General features: G+C 34.9%; 1 protein-coding gene across 1 annotated transcript in view; it reads left to right on the forward strand.

Annotated features, from left to right (window-relative positions):
• The window catches only part of PPIP5K2 (diphosphoinositol pentakisphosphate kinase 2), a 52,608-nt gene extending 36,961 nt beyond the window's left edge, over window positions 1-15,647 (forward strand). The window contains exons 24-32 of the mRNA XM_076362957.1: window positions 314-487; window positions 2,848-3,021; window positions 4,243-4,312; window positions 6,377-6,496; window positions 7,387-7,449; window positions 9,088-9,234; window positions 11,315-11,446; window positions 13,031-13,159; window positions 13,823-15,647. Of these exons, the coding sequence (XP_076219072.1) occupies window positions 314-487; window positions 2,848-3,021; window positions 4,243-4,312; window positions 6,377-6,496; window positions 7,387-7,449; window positions 9,088-9,234; window positions 11,315-11,446; window positions 13,031-13,159; window positions 13,823-13,926 (1,113 nt within the window). The 3' untranslated portion in view covers window positions 13,927-15,647. The remainder of the gene's footprint in view (window positions 1-313; window positions 488-2,847; window positions 3,022-4,242; window positions 4,313-6,376; window positions 6,497-7,386; window positions 7,450-9,087; window positions 9,235-11,314; window positions 11,447-13,030; window positions 13,160-13,822) is intronic.
• The last annotated feature ends 909 nt before the right edge of the window (window positions 15,648-16,556 follow it).

Here is a 16,556-nt window from a genome sequence, read left to right on the forward strand (position 1 = left end):
AAAGCTTGACTGGAATTCTTCTATTGACATGGGAGGCCAGGATTTTATTACTATGTCAACAGAAAATTGGAGTAAGATATGTTGGCTGAACAGTGTGGTTAATTAGGGCCACACTATCATATGCAGTGGCTGGTTAGGAGCAAATACACATAGATTATTAAAGTCTAGAGCAATTTGTTCAATAATATGTGATTTACCTCTTGTATTTTTAAAATTGGCTTACTTTATGCAGAAGACTTATTTGACAGCCACTTCTGTCTACTTATTGCAAGGTGTGCAGCTAAATTGAAAATTAATTATGTATTGTTTGTAGAATGAAGGCTCGAAGAAAACCTCTCATAGAAATGATAGTGATGAGGAGGCTTATGCTTCTAAAAGAGATGAAACAGATCGGTCAGTAGTGATGTTCAAGCCAATGGTATCAGACCCAATTCACATACACAGAAAGTCACCCCTTCCGAGATCCAGGAAGATTGGTTCTGTTGAAGTAAGTGTTTATGTTCCAGATAAAGTCTTTCACAGAAGTTAACTTTTGCTTACTTTTAACAAAACAAAAACAAATGTAGTTCTACTTTTGATTACGCAGAACCAGTATGATGTTATGTCTCACAAAAGGGTTGCTCTTGTTCTATGGGAAATTCTCCATGGCAGTAATTTGTCTGAAGGATTTTTTTTTTTTTAATTAATTATTATTTTGCGATAAGACTTATTTCCTTTTTTCTTTTTAAGCCATTTTAGAAAAGCTGATATTTGAAAATGAAGGCTTTTTCAGTCTAAACCTACATCTTCAAACTAACATACATTTCTTTTGTATTCATCCTTACAAGACAGCTGCTATTGGGAATTAAGCAAACCTTCAGGGTGATCATGCTGAGAGGGAACAGAGGGATTGAGGGTGGTAGGGGAGGTACAGGAGGTGAGAGACATGTCTTCTGCTGTGTTTGCTTTCACGTGGGGTGAAAGTGACTCCACTTGTCAAGCATTTGAAGGTAAGAGAATAAACTGGAAGCTTTTTTTTAAGTGGGTGGGGTTTGTGTTCCATTAATTCTTTAGATAACATCTTGAACAGTCTATTCTTCTGTCTTGAAGGCCATGACATCCAGGTGTGCTTCACAGATATGGCTTTAATGTCACAGAGGTGGGGGGATGCACGGCAGTACCACTGATACCATTTGTATAGTTGAGTTGCAAAGCTTCAGATGGTGCATAGTGGCACTTCAGTGATATTAATGCTAGAAGCAGACTAACAGCTTCTTATTGCCTCATTTTCAGTTGCTTAAAACCATCAGAAATGAAGATTCACACCAAAAGCTTTTCCTTTCATGTTTGTGTTGGGAATGGGCTGTTTGTATGCAATGAAAGTATTACAGATTTGCAAGTAACTTGGTTATTGGTAGTGTGGAGAGAAAAAGATGCATGGTTCCCTTCTATAAGGATATCTGTATAACTTCACATTACTCCCATAAATTAACAGAGATAATAAATGTGAATGTCTTACATTTTCTATTTCCAAGTTTTATCATAAACAAATGCTCACAACATCAATATTTTGGATTTTTAAAAGCTGTTTTCACTATGATCATGCAAACTCCCCTCCTAGTTATGAGTTCACATACACACAACTTAATAGTCTATTACTTCAAACTCTTAACTATTTTCATCTTCATAAATTATGTAGAATTTACTTTCAAAAGGTATCAATAAGATAAATTGCTAAATTTTGACTGTGCAGATAATATATGCTCAGATGGAATGTGTTTCAGCATTCAGTGCTTGTTTATTTGCTGGAAGAAAACAGCTGATTTAAAGAAAACATACACTATGAAACTTTTTTCAAAAAAGTAAAATTGGAAGTTTCATCTGGCCTACTGAAATCTGCAAAACCAGTATTTGGAATATTTAAACTAAATGGTATTTTCAAGTCTTTAAAAAAAGTCATTGCAACTTAAACTGCAACTGCCTTGAACCTTTTTTTTTTTTTTCCTTCCTTATAAGGCAAGTCTCTCTTCACCTATGTCCATTAATTTGAAAGGACACTGTCAGGTGTGAGATTATATGGAAGTTTTAATCTGGGGTATAATCAACAATATTTACAGAAGGATTGCAACTGTGATTGAGTCATGAAAATAAAAAAAAACCAAAGTTCTAACAGTAAAACAAGAAAGTAGGGCTCATCGGCATGGGAAATCAAATTCTGTATTGCTGAAAATGTTGATTGCTAATGATACATAATGACATAGGGCATGGGGGACTCTTAGCCTGACACTGTCCTCCCTTGAAGTCTTAATAGGTGTCCAGCATTAGATAATTTGTAGGGCTTTTTTAAGGTTGGAGAACTACTACCAGTCTGGTTGGTGCTACTACCAGTGAGTCAGCTGTAAAGTCTCAAAGGCGATTCTAAAAATGAGACTCTTTTAGGTAAGGTTATAGACTAGAAATGAAAACTATTAAGTAATAAATAGGAAACTTTAATGTACTTAGAGGGGGAAAACTATTAAACAGTATGTCAAGGATAACAGATGTTCTGTTTCCAACATGTGGGAAATTCTTAAAATTTTGAATCAATTATTGATAACAATTACTTTTCTCTCATATCTAATTAGTCTACCAGAAATTTGATTGAAGTGTTGTATTAAAAGATACAATTGGATTAAAAGATATAAGTGGAACTGGTAACTTCCTAATATTGTAATATTACTCTTCCCTATTCGCTGTTTAATAGTTTTAAAAGCAGTAAATAAATAAAAGGGTGCAAGCAGATTGGGTTTTTTTCTTTTCTGTTCATTTGGCTCTGTTGAATCTAACTTTGCATGCTTTGCTGTTTTTTGCCCCCTTTCTCACTTCCAGGAAGAGAGCCCCCTGAGTGTGTCTAGCCCAGAGTGTATTGGTACCTGGCTGCATTACACCAGTGGTGTGGGTACTGGGCGTCGAAGACGCAGATCAGGGGAACAAATCACTTCTTCCCCTGTCTCCCCTAAATCATTGGCTTTCACATCCAGTATTTTTGGCTCATGGCAACAGGTTTTTAAACTTTACTTCATTAAACATTATTATGCATTCCAAGCAACAACCAACTGTCTTTAAGGACATCTAATCCCTTGTTATGGATTATGTTTGAAGCAAATTCTTCCACTTCTTAAAATTACTTCCCGAGAATGTCTGGGGGAAAAAGAGCAAGTGCATGTTTTTCCACTGAATGTGTTACATGTTTTCGTAAAAATTTGGTTTCTTTATAGGAATTGCAAATGTTACCACAGTAAAAAAACTTAGTCTACTTCCTAATGAAACAGATTTCTGCTTTGGTTTAGTTGTCCTTTAAGACTTTAAAAACAGCATTGCTTAATTTGGTGGTAGGTAAATTGAAAAACTTTTTTTTAATAATTGCAACCAATACCATTTAAAATAATTTATTTGGTACTTCATATTGCTATTCAAAACTTGTTTTGCATATATCATATTTTCAGTGGCCGGGTATTAACTATTGCAGGGAACAAACTCTAGCACTAATAATTCTCGCCTTCTGTATCCGGAGGTATCTGAAACTCCCAACACAGTACATCATCCATTGACTTGTACAATATTTTGAAGATTTTTCTAAATATTGGGGGGGAAAGGCAGGAAAAAAACAGTAAATTTTTTTGTAGTACCAGTGAAGATCTAAAGATTGTTTAGTATGTCGAGATATTGTTTACATGTATGACAATGGATGGTGTTCTGTTAACCATATCCTTTTTCTTTGAAAATTTTCATAATTTCTTTTTATTGTGGAAAATTCTAAAACTATTTACATAGGAAAACTTTATATCAGTAAAGGCTGTGAGCATCTGAAGATCACACTGAGCCCGTGCATGGATCAGTAATTGTATGGTGTCCTCAATAGCTTGTCTGTCTTTCCTTCCCTCCCCTCCTTTTTTCAATACAGGCGCAGTTTAGGAGAGTGCATTTGGTAAAATGAAATAAAATGTCTCAAATATCTGTTCTCATATCTGTGTTGGTCTGTGTCCTTTCCCATTCTGAATGCTTGCTTTGCACCACTTCATTGCAAGGAACTCATATGTGAAATGGACTCCCTTCAGAAGGGGATATTGCATGATCTTTCATGTTTCCTTTACATATTTTTACTAACACTTATCATACAGCTTATTAACACTTGTCTGTCTGAAACAGGCTGCTGTATCAAGTTAAATGGATGTTTCATGCTGCTGTTCTACTTTCCCTTATTTTTCTGTTTTTTATATCTAGGTCCTATCAGAAAGCAATAGTAACTTACGAACACCGAGAACTATTCTGGAACAAAAGCAGAGTGGTCTAGGTATGTGCCTACAACTGAAACTTTGTTTGATGTTAGCAGCTTTTCATCTGCCCATTGTTCTGTACAGTTGTACATTCTTTGAATAGCTTTTATGTTAACAGGACCCAATAATACGTGTTATCAATAATATATGCTGAGTGTCTGTCTATGAACTTGACAATTTTTCTGCAGCAAAAGTTTTTAAATAAATTATAACTGAAAAGAGCAAATTGTTTGAGGCTGTTCACACTACTGACTCTCTACTGCTTGCAACAGGTACATAGGATTATTGTAACATAAATTAGATTTTTAAGATAATATAGTTTATGACTGAGTTTTTGGGTTTTGCAAGAACCTTTTGGATTGAAATGGCCTGCACTGGAAACTGTTAAAACAGTTTTCTTGAAAATTAACATTTCCTACTGTGGGCAATTGATGGAATTGAAGGTGTTTTACCAAGTGGAGGGGAATGGGGAATGAACAAACCTTAAGTTTCTTGATAATATCAGGGGTTTTGCACACATTCCCTCTCCTAAAACCAATTTCTTCCTTTCAGCATTAGAATGAATCATGCTATAATTCAATGAGTTGTTTCAAATTCTTTTAATTCAAGTGGTGCTTTTCTGTTGCTTCTTCGAAACAGGCAAACATATGACTGATATGCAAAAATATGAAATCTTGCACTCCTGTAAATCAATATTGCATTTTTTTCTGTAAGTGTGTCTTTTCATGGGAAAAATGAAGTGTAGAAAATGCGTAAGCTATATGCATAAACTTAGAAGTAGTTTTGCCTATCTTTGTAAAGATGTGTATTCTTTGTATGTCTAATCTTTCTGTGATACTTTTCTCCCTATTATATTTTTCCCTTAGTAAAATGCATACATCAGGTGCTCTTGTTTATCGAAGTCATGTTTTTTATTGTGTGCTTGCTAGTTAAACAACTTTTCTTTTGCCAATGTGTGACACAATATGGCTTGTGGAAGTTGATGTATTTCTGTGCGTAGATTAAAGTATAACATTTGGTGTGAAAGGCTTTTGCCATAGACCAGGCACCAATTTATTTTGGCTGTGATTGGTCACATGTGCTAGTAATGTTTCCCCTCACTGGGTCATTAAAAGTAATGAAAGGAAGTGTCACTGGATAGATAGATGGTTTTCAAAAAAAATCTGCTGCTACTTATCTAAAATGTAAAAGATAAGTTCTGAGTGAAAAAACACTTCTCCTTTCAACTAGTAGTAAAAACTAAAGGAAAAAAATTGCAACATTTTTTTCCATTTTGTTCATTGTTGTATGTAAATTTCATTTATGGTTGATGATTATAAAAGTTATTTTTATATTTCTGTCTGTGGCTTTCAGTGGTTTGTTAAAACTTCCATCCTAGTGGCAGGAATGTATGATTTGTAGCAAAAGTACTCTCAGTTGCATGGAGATGTACAAAAGTCTTCTCAGGAAAGGAAGTCAAGTTAAACTTGGTGGAGCTTTTAGGTATTTTCAGTTTGTAACATTGTCAACAATGGTAGCTGAAATACGAATAGAGAGAGTATTGCCAATTTGGTTAACATTTTGTTGGGGTTAGAAGGGAAATATTTCCATATTAAGTCCGTGGAAATGCATGTACTTCATTGCAGCCTGTCATCTCAAAGGTTGATTTGGATGAAAGTAATGAGCAGTATTTTTCCAGTTTATATTTGTTTCAGAACTGCAGGTTTTAAAACACACAACTTTCACATCATCATCATCATCTTGGTTTTGTTTTGTTGTTTTGGTTATGTTTACATTGATGCTAACTGGTAACTTTTCTTTACCAAAAGTGAAAACAGGACAAGAACTCACTTTGTTAAAGCCAGTCCTCTCTTTGCACATATAGCAGAGGGTGCTGTGTCATGAGTAGAAGCACAATAAATTATGATAGTTTCAGCCTACAAGTACCACTCTGACATTACAAGCATATTGTGAACCTGTCCAAGGCACTGCCAAAAGCTGCCTTTTGTGTGGTAAGAGCCATGTGCTTGCATGCTGCATGCATCCCAATGTGAATGGACAAACACCTGGTTGTTGTATGTATTTTCTCTAACTCCCATCAGGGTCTCACTGTGCGGGCCTGTTTAGCACCTCAGTGCTCGGGGGTTCTTCAAGTGCACCTAACCTACAGGATTATGCTCGTACTCATCGTAAAAAGCTGACTTCTTCTGGCTTCATAGATGGTATGTGCACACTCTCGCACATGCACGCACAAATCCATGTGCCACATTAAACTTCTAAAGATAGATCCTAGGTTACTGATTTTAATGGAATCCTAGAATCCTTTGCCTTAGTATTAATTGTATGAGTTTCTATTGCTTCTTTATTGCCCGTAGCTTGCTTATGTTTAACTTAATAGCATAGTTAATTCTTGTTTCTGTCTTGAATTGAACACTAGCTCACAGACTTGTAATACGTGCCAGGAGATTTCAGGAAGTGCATTTTAAAAGTAAACTAAAATTTTAGTTTTGAAATTCTTTTCTCATTTTAAACTTTGGGGTTTATCATTACTTACTGATCTTGAAATGAAATAATTTACTTGGAGCATATACAAGGAATGAAAGAAATGTAAACTAATAACTTAAATACTGATGGTGAAAATTTTAGGATTCCTGACTTTTTTTATTGGGGTTTGGATTACAAAGGAGCAGCAGATTTTCAGTTTTGGATAATCTGGGGTAGAGAAGAAACTCTCGCTAGATTTCAGAATGTAAAGATGCCAAAGCACACCTTTATAACTCTGAGGTGAAACAGTATTCATGCTGTTTTCCCCCCAATTCACTACTCGGTGTTCAACTCTAACCTGATATAACCTTGTATGCCAGAATCACCAGCTCATTCTGCTTGTTTTCATACACTTCATTACACATCTTGTAGTTACCAACAATCCAAATTTTCTTCTTTTTAACCTCTATTTAGATTTTAGCCCTTTTCCTTGATCCCTTCTGCATGCCACTCAGCTCTAATACCTTCTTATCTTTTCTTTTTTTCTTTCTTCTTCCTTTCCTTTTTTAAAATGTCCCTCTTTTGGTAGCTGTTACAAATTTCAGGTACCTGTTTTTCTCTTTCTCAGACACCACACGCGGTTCTGCTGTTAAAAGGTTTTCTATCTCATTTGCTCGACACCCAACCAATGGTACGTTTTGCTTTTATTTTAAAAACAAAAACAAAAACAAAAGGTTCCTTGCTTCATCCCTTTTATTTTTATTTCAAATACGGGGTGTACAGTATCATCCAGCCGTCTGTCGTTCCTAACTTCAAGCACAACTCCAAATATATTTGTAATCATTAGATATCCTAAATCCCTTCTTTACCATTCATCAGTATAAATACAACATCAAAATTCCTTAGAAAAATCCTTGAAAAAATTGAAGTGCTACTGTTAATCATGATCTCTGTAATAAATTATTCTTTCCAATTTCTTGCGTGATCAGACTGTATGGTACAAGATAAAAACAGAATTAAATCTGATCTTTATTGGGCATACACTTCTTGATAGCTGCTGCTTCTTCTTTGTCTTTCTCCTGCTGAGCTGTTTCCCTGAGCCTCCTGATTCTAAAATAAATCACTGAATTGACAACTGGAGTTTATGACTATCTTCTTGAAGTGATGCTAAATTAAAAAACTCAAGCAGAAGCTTTGGTTCCATTCCTGCTAAATTGCTATATTTGTCATTGGACAAAAATTTATTTTACCTTATCATACTTCTCTGTTCATCAGATGTGCAAATTACTTAAATATTGCACTAACAATCACAGTAAGAGAGCTGCCTGTTGCTTACATTGACCTCTTGAGCTTCAAAAGTGAGATTTAACTTGTCTTCAGTCTACCATAGTTACAAAATAAGTCTGGTTTAACACACAGGACAGAGGTATGTCTTTCTCTTCCTCAGCAAAATATTTCGTGCCTACCTTTCTACGTGATCAAATGGGCCCAAAATATATCCTGTTCATGAAAACCAGACTTGGTCTTCAGCATCCACTGGATCTTAATGTAGCTTTTCCAGATTTCTTAATTGCAGTTTTAAAATGTGTATGACTGCTGGCTGAGTACAGTGATGGTGATATTGTTGAAACTGCAGTGGAAATCATCAGCATTTTCATGTTAGATTCAAAATGTATTTGCTTAGAAACAAGGTTAAAAAAAAAAGACTGAGTTTTTGTTTGGCTTTGCTGAGAAGCAAAGCAGTCCTTTATTATATTCATTTGGAATCCATAGTGACTTTTTGCACTGCAGTGCTTCTTGAAGGGAAACTGCTATAGTAAGGCTGAATTAATACCATTAAGACTGTGTTTGATCTAAAAGGCCAATTCTAGTGTCCTATTTCAAATAGGAAAGTTAGGAGTCCATTTTTTGTCTTTAGACTCAAACCAAATAGTATTTCCAAAACATACAAGGTCAGAAAGTAAGAACTGCATTTGAGTATCAGTGCCTAATAATACGATTACTTTCTGTTTCATTTAGCACTATCTTTTTGTGACTGCATTCTTTTAAAAAAGAATCTAAATTGCTTTTAATGAATGCATTGATTGTTCTGATTCATTTAATACAGTAGTTTTACCACACATCTTTTCAAGATTAATTATATGCATGCTGTATGAGCTCCTATGAAACCTAAGTATATTGCAGGCTTCCAAGGGTTTTCTGCTAACATTAAGAACATATTGATGTTGTTTTGTCTGTCCTCTGCACTATCATTTTGATTCTCCTTGTCCATTTCACTCTGTTTTTTCTTATTTTTATGTTGTTATCACACCCTCTTAACTCATTTCAGACTACCCCCCCATCTTTAGTTCAAGGAACATGGTGAAACAAGTATCTTCTGACAGTGCTTTACCTTATTTTCTGGGCCTCTGTGCAGAACACCCACACCTCTTTAGGTGCTGGTCCATTTCCTCTGTGGAATTTCTAGGCTCCAGTGGTATGTCTCTATAGCTTTTAAATGTAAGACAGCAGGGTGGCTTTTTGAGGTGCTGCGTTAACCCTTTCATTGTCTTGCCTTTTGATGCGAACAGTCCTTTAAGAATAAATATACCCAAAACTCAAAGGCTGTTAGTTTACAGGAAATTGCTTTTTTTAAAGGGATACTGTCAGGCTTCTTCATCATTAAAATTAAAATTTATTTCTCATAAAATATTTATCATAAAATATTCAAATAAAACACTGCAGATAGATTTCCAGGTCATATCCCCTAGATGCAAAGATACTACAACAACATGTTGGGATATGGCTATCTGATAGCAGAATTGTCAAAACTGAAAAAAAACCTATGGAGGGGAAATTCCTGAAAGAAGACAACTTTTTTTCTTTTCTTTTTTGAAAGGGCATAGGTGTATTTTGAAACTCCTTTCTGGTTTTCTGTAACACTGCACTGTAACAGTAATAGTTATTAAAAAGTTAACCTGACATTGTCCCACTACTTTCTTTGCAAAATTAAAAAAATAAATTCTCATTCAAGTGATAGTGACTTTTCTGTCAGGGTAAAGAGATAAATCTCACATTTTACCGTAATGCAAAGAAAGGGTTTGCGCTTTGCATGCATGCATAGTTATTTAGGATATTAATATGTACGCCAAACATCTTAGTGCTTACACTGAAGCTTAGCTACTGACTTTATAGGAAAATAGAAATTAAGTATGTGGTGGTGTTTCTTTTGTACATGAAAATCAAGTTTCCATGAAATGCAACATTTTATTTGTAATATAAGTGAAGCTGACTTAAGTACACTTCAGTTGATTGTATATTTGAAGCGACTGTCCCTCAAATTTGAGTATGGCCAAGGTGGATCCAAATATAAATACAGACATTTGGGGGTTGAAATTTTGTTGAGTTACTTCTCTATGCAAAGCACTAAATGGGGAGTGAAATGGGGAACACTGGATATCACAGGAATATTGACGTTTATTATTTTAGGGGAGGGAACAGTTCACAGTCATAATCCTATCTCTAATAAATGTACCTTGAACTGAAATTCTGAACATTATTTCATTCACTATCGTTTCTTCATTTAAATATCTTAAAAGAAATGTAGCAACTGTAAATTTACAATATTGAATTGCCAAGTTGTAATGTTACCGCTGTATGTTGAAAACACTAATGGACATATTTTCCTCTTATGAAATGCAATTGGATGAAGAGCTGTTCATTGAGTTATCAAACTTGCATCACTTCAGAGAACTGCAGGGGTTTTTTTTGCCAAGATGTTTAAGTGCTTTTTAGTATGTTAGTAATATGGATATGCATGGTTGGTGTATGATCAATACTAATGTAGAAAAGCTAAGTCCAATAAATTTTTAGATTTGGGTTGCTATACTTACCTGTTCTAATATGTGAAACTTCTAGTCTTTGAAGTACTGTTTTTAAATGCATAAAGGTAGGTGTAAATCTGTCTTACAGAGTTAAAACATGTAACCTTAAGGTACAAAAGTGCTAACAGTGGTTTTCCTTTGATATTTAAGGCAACAGTTTGTTTTCACAGAAAACTGAAGATAGAACGTGAATTCTGCAAATTTATTTCTTGGAAGCTGTAGCGTTTTTAGCTCTTGTCTGCTAACAGTTTACAACATAGCTATCCTATTTTACTTGCATGAATGAGTTACCTATTTAGTGTTGTGCCAGGTATGAGAATGAGTTGGAGAAATACTACCATTTCCTGACAATTTTTTTTTAGTGATTTACTAAGTTTGTCTTAGAGGAAAGTTATCTTTCATGAACTGATTTGGGAGTAGAGCACAGTTGTAATGTTTGAAGACCACTTTATGCATACATGGGATTTGTATCCCATGGTATGTTAAATGGTGTCTTTAGTTTAGTACATCCTGGAAATTGGCACATCTTGTTCCAACTCCTTTAATATTTAGTGTCCATGATTTCAAGAGTACTATGTCTGCATGTGCTGATTTAAAATAAGTACTTTTTATCATGCATTAATACTTGCCCATGCAATAGCTTAAATCCTGTCTTATGTTTGGAAATCTTTTTTTTTATTATTTTTCTTTCAGGTTTTGAACTATATTCCATGGTGCCTTCTATTTGCCCTTTGGAAACTCTACACAACTCCTTGTCTCTGAAGCAGGTGGATGAATTCCTTGCCTCTGTTGCTGCTCCATCAAGGGAAAATCTACAGGAGACATGTACTGATCTTAGTTTGTAATTATGTTCATTTTAAATTGTTAAATATTGTCTAGTTAATCTTTCCGATATTTTACAGCTAACAAGTAAACTATGAATACTGCTTTAAAAAAATGAAATCTGTACATAAACCATAATTTTAATTTTTGCAGTATCCTTTTGCATTATGGATGCTGTCATAATTCATTGAAGTAATGTCTCTGTTGACTGGGGTAGTAAATTAAGGATTCAGTGAAATCGTAATTGGTTTATTCCCTCACATTAAGAACTTCTCAGTACTGTCCACGCTGTTAGCTGAATTACAAGGAATGCTTTTTAGTGAGCATGGAGTATTTCCAGCTTTATACTGTACTGTTGTACTGGCAGTAACCTCAGCAGAGTAGTGTTGCCTTTTACAAGCCTTTTGCATCTTAAAACTGTGTTATTTCCTGTTTCTTTCAATATTACTTGGGGTTTCACCTGTGGAGTATCTTGCAGTTACTTATTTTTTTAGTAGTTCGTGCTGTATGTGTAATGTTTAAGTGATCTTGAAATGAAATGCAAACTGAGTTTTTGTCAGTGTGCCATGTGCATGTCTCTGGGAAGATGACTTCCCATTGTGATTCTACTGCTGTGTCTTTGGAAACAGTTTCAGTTAGGTCAGATTCACCACATATTAGGATGCTTGTAATTCATGTGTTGGGGATTGAAAATCATTCTTCTTGAGGAAATCTCTAAAGACTCATGCTTTAATCAGAAAATTTGTACTTGCTAGTACGGATACAAAGATTACCTAGATGTTAGGATTTTTCCTTTTTCTCTGTTATTTTAGTTTTATACAGTTTAGATTTTAATCAGCAGCTAATTTGATAGGGTAGGCCTCCTATATCTGAGAAGGAAGATAAGCAATTTAAGAAAACTGATGTTACTGAAAAAGAATTCAGGGAGGCTTACAGGTATTTTAAAGTTCTTAGCTATTTAAAATAGTTTGTTACACTGGAAGTTTGTGTCTCTTCAAAATCAGTTCAGAATTTAGAGTACACAAGATGAAAAAATATTTTTAAAAAACTCGTACTTCTGTGGTGGTCTGGTTGTCACCTTTCTACAAAGGAGTGGTTGGAAATTAGACCTGATAGAATTGAGGCCGTAGGTGCTTTGTTGTCCTTCTGCTTTCCTGTAATGTTTGGAAGTTGTCTAGAGACTAATCTATTGTATGAACTTTTCATAGGGGTTTTGAACTAAATGCCTATTCTAGCGAAATCTTCATAACCAATGAGAAGTAGCACTAATGCTTTTGCCAGTCTTCTGGCAAGGCAGCTGTTACTGAAATTTGGCTTAGCTGCCTTAGCAGCATGGAGTTATTGTGTCGCTTTCTGAAGTGAAAAGGAGATTTTTAGATTTGTCTTTCATGCTTTGAAGTTTTGACACTAGAGTCAAAAATTGGTAGCTGAGCTGCAGGTTGTGTAACTGTGGCATCTACATTGCTGGACAGATACACAGTTCTGTGGCTACTATTTTTGATGTTTTGCTCAGGTGAGAGTATTTTTATTATTAATGATGTGCATCTTTTCTCCCCCCCCCCCCCCCCCCCCCCCGCCCCATTTCAGCTTCTCCAACTTACATGATTCCACTGTCAGGAAGAAAAATTTCTTTAAATACATATACCCCTGCAAAAATTCAACCAACGCCACTTGAAACTTTGCCTGAAAGGCTAGCAATAGAGAAACCAACCTTATGTAAGTAACTTCTGCAGAGGCAGAATGCCTAACTTCATTACATTATTTCCAGCAGTAGGATTCTTTCTTACATATTACATAGTTTCTTAGGGCAGCTATTTCTTAACATTCCCTGTCTATGTAAGTGGCATCATTTTATGGGTCAGCGAGAACTCAATAGCATTGCACAAATAATTTTAGCAGTGAAACTGTGCTAATAGTTAATTTCTCTTATCCTCTGAAGTGTTTGAAAGAATTTCTATGGCCTGACACTTCATGGGGTCTTGTTTTGTTTTTAAGTATGACAATATTTCCAGCTATCTCCAAGTAAGACAAGCAAAGGAAATTTATTTATTTAAATGGCAGCATTTCTAAGAAGTTTTCTAAACATTTACCTGCTCTGTGACCAGGTTCTGACTAAAGCTGCCGATAACATGACGACGTATTCAATCATTAGTATATTCAGTCTGAACTGTCGGCCAGCTACACTGTCTGCTTTTGGATAGTTGTGCTGTTTGGAGGGCCCCTAGAACAAAATCCTATTGCATTTCTGATGTCATTAGATACAGTGTAGCTTTGTGTGTGTTTCTGTGCTAGGTAACATATTTTTCTTGCTTTTGATGCTTTTCAGCACTGATATTCTTAAGTGTAAAACCTAATACTTTTTTTTCTGTATCTGTACAGCTACCCCTGGATCTTCTGTTTGTGTATCTAATGTTAAGCTATCTCTTGAAGAGGCCTCGCTAGATGTAGAACTTAGTGGTGAAACTCTTTCTGGGAAGAAATGAAGTTGATCAGACAAAACTGGAAGCAACTTCTTAAGCAATTCTTTAGTGTGTGTCCAACTAAATTACTGAGCTTTCAAAAGCCATTCATGTCTGCAGTTCATAGTGCATTTAAGAACCTTTAATTTATACATACTTAACTAGTGTGCACGCTACATATTTAGGTCAAATGTCTTTTCTCATTTTCTAAAACGTTTCAGGAAATATATTTATTTATCGGTTTGATGAACTGCACACCTTTAATGGAAAAGCTGGACATGAACCTTTTCAGTGTCTTCAAATATTTACTGTAAACTTGTACAAAAAGAACATACCAATGCAGTGGTATGTGTTACAGTGGCTCTGTTGATGTCACTGTAATGAAGGCATCGTCTGTTGTCATTGTAAACTTCTATTTTCAGGAGTTTATAATCTCCCTGTGAATTTCTTCTGTGGGCTGAAATGTAACACACATCTTGGCTAGAAGCTTTTTTTTTAATTTAAGTACATTTCCAAAGAGATCTCTTTTGCCTGGTTTTGAAGATAAGCAGATGTTTTCTGCACTTGAATTATTTTATATCATATATGCTGCAATAATTAGGCATGATGGAGTGAGTTAATGTATTGTCACTTTTGACTCTCCTTGTTTTTATTCTGTGTTTACATCAGACCTGTAACATTCAAATACACCTTCTCTTTTGTTGTTTAGTATACATGCTTGTATACGGGTACCTGTATATCATCCAGCAGATAAAACTGTCTTTTATATGTTTTTATCAAAAACTTCTTTTGTTTACTAAAAAGACAGTTTTATTTGCTTTGCCATATGTTTCTACAAAAAGGTGATATTAAAAAGCAGGTTTTATAAAAAGAGAAATGGTTACAGCTGGTCTGCTAGTAAGTTTATCCTAGAAGTTGTAAATATTCCATCTATGCTTTATTATCATCCCTTCAGAGTAGAGAGAGACTGTGGTCTACCAGAACTCAGTGCTCACTGTTGCAAAATACTCAGGATTCATCACGGCCTGGGAATTTTCATACCTCTCTCCTTCCAATCTAAGTGGTTGACAACAGCTCTCATAAAACAAAAAAACCCAAAAACAACACATTAAAGATTTTATAAGAGCTGTGAGAAGCATTAGTAAGTCAGTGGAACTTTGAGTTATTGGGTTATGTAGAGGAATCATCCAGTCTCAGCAGTTCTTGTCATTTTATCTGTGGCATGAAAAATTATTGAATGATTATAATTATCCCAAGTGTATGAAAATATTGTCCACTTTTGTAAGTTCAAGTGGCTGATTATTAATAACTGAATTCATAAACTACAAGTTAGATAATTCCTTTCACATTTAAGTTGCAGAAGATGTAGCTTCTGAGTAATATTTTTAAGTAGGGCTCTTACTCGTTTCCAGAGGCAGTGCAACTATAATTACATTCACTTTGCCACAGGGTCTGTTTTCAGTGTTTACCACACATGAAATGGCTTCAGCAGACTAATTCTAAAAATGCTGGTTAAATACCAAAAATATGAAGGGTTTCACAGCTATATACTTAAAACATTTCATTTTCTGTAGTGTAATTTTGTTATTGACAGTGTTGGTCTTGCACACAACTGAATGTACACTTGTTTACCGTTTAAAAAAAAAATACTGTTAAAATTTAAGTATGCGTATCATTCCAGTCAACCAAAGCTGTGGCATAACTTTTTATTATGTGCTCGTAAATAAAAACAAGGTCGTTGGCAACTTCTCTCTATTCTGTTTTCTTTTAAGAGTATATGTGAAGTACAGTGAGTACTTGACTTAGTAGTCTTGGTGGAAAAAAACTTACAAATAAGCCATTAATATACAAATAAGCCAAAATTTCTCTTGGCGGTGAAGGACATGACTTGAAGGACATGAAGAAATGAGAGTTTATCATTTTATACTGAAACCACTCCTCAAAAAGGTAAACGGTAGTCAGACACTCTGCAGTCCTTCCTCATGTTCCAGAATGGTAACATTAAATACAGAACCACTGTGAGTGCTCTTCTATTTCCTATTACTACTCCGGCAATAAGGCAGAACATGGACTGCACTGGGCGGATTTGAACCTACTTTTAGTCCAATTTCTTTATGCAATTGGACTGTCTCACATTAAACTTTTTTAACTATACATCCTATTCCAACCAGATTTGACAGAGGTCAAAGAATAAGTTCATAGAAAATCAGTGGTTGAATATGACTGAAACTCCTGAAGTACTACCACCCTGAAACATAGTTTAAACATTTAGCATTTCCTTCAAAAATGAAGCATCGTTACCAAACAGAGCAAAATGTTTTGGTTTTACAAAAATGTTTGTAAAAACTCCAAAATTATTTTTAAATCTTATCTGTTTCATGTTTCTTTGTTATAATAAAGACATACATTTGAGTTCTCTATATAATTATATGGGCAAGTGAAATTTGTTAAGAGAAAGCAGATGTGCTTTCATAGTTCAATTTTGTAGGAATCCATATAAACAAGCGTAGGGGGGTATGCATACAAAAAATAATGATCATACACTGATCAATAGCATCAAAACCAGCAGACTTCAAAGGAAGATGGCAGAAGAGATGTTACAAAGACTTTTAAAGGCCATTTCAATGCAATAGAGTATTCAAGTGGCAGAATGT

Source organism: Aptenodytes patagonicus, chromosome Z (genome assembly GCF_965638725.1).
Source record: "Aptenodytes patagonicus chromosome Z, bAptPat1.pri.cur, whole genome shotgun sequence".
Taxonomy (NCBI): Eukaryota; Metazoa; Chordata; class Aves; order Sphenisciformes; family Spheniscidae; genus Aptenodytes; species Aptenodytes patagonicus.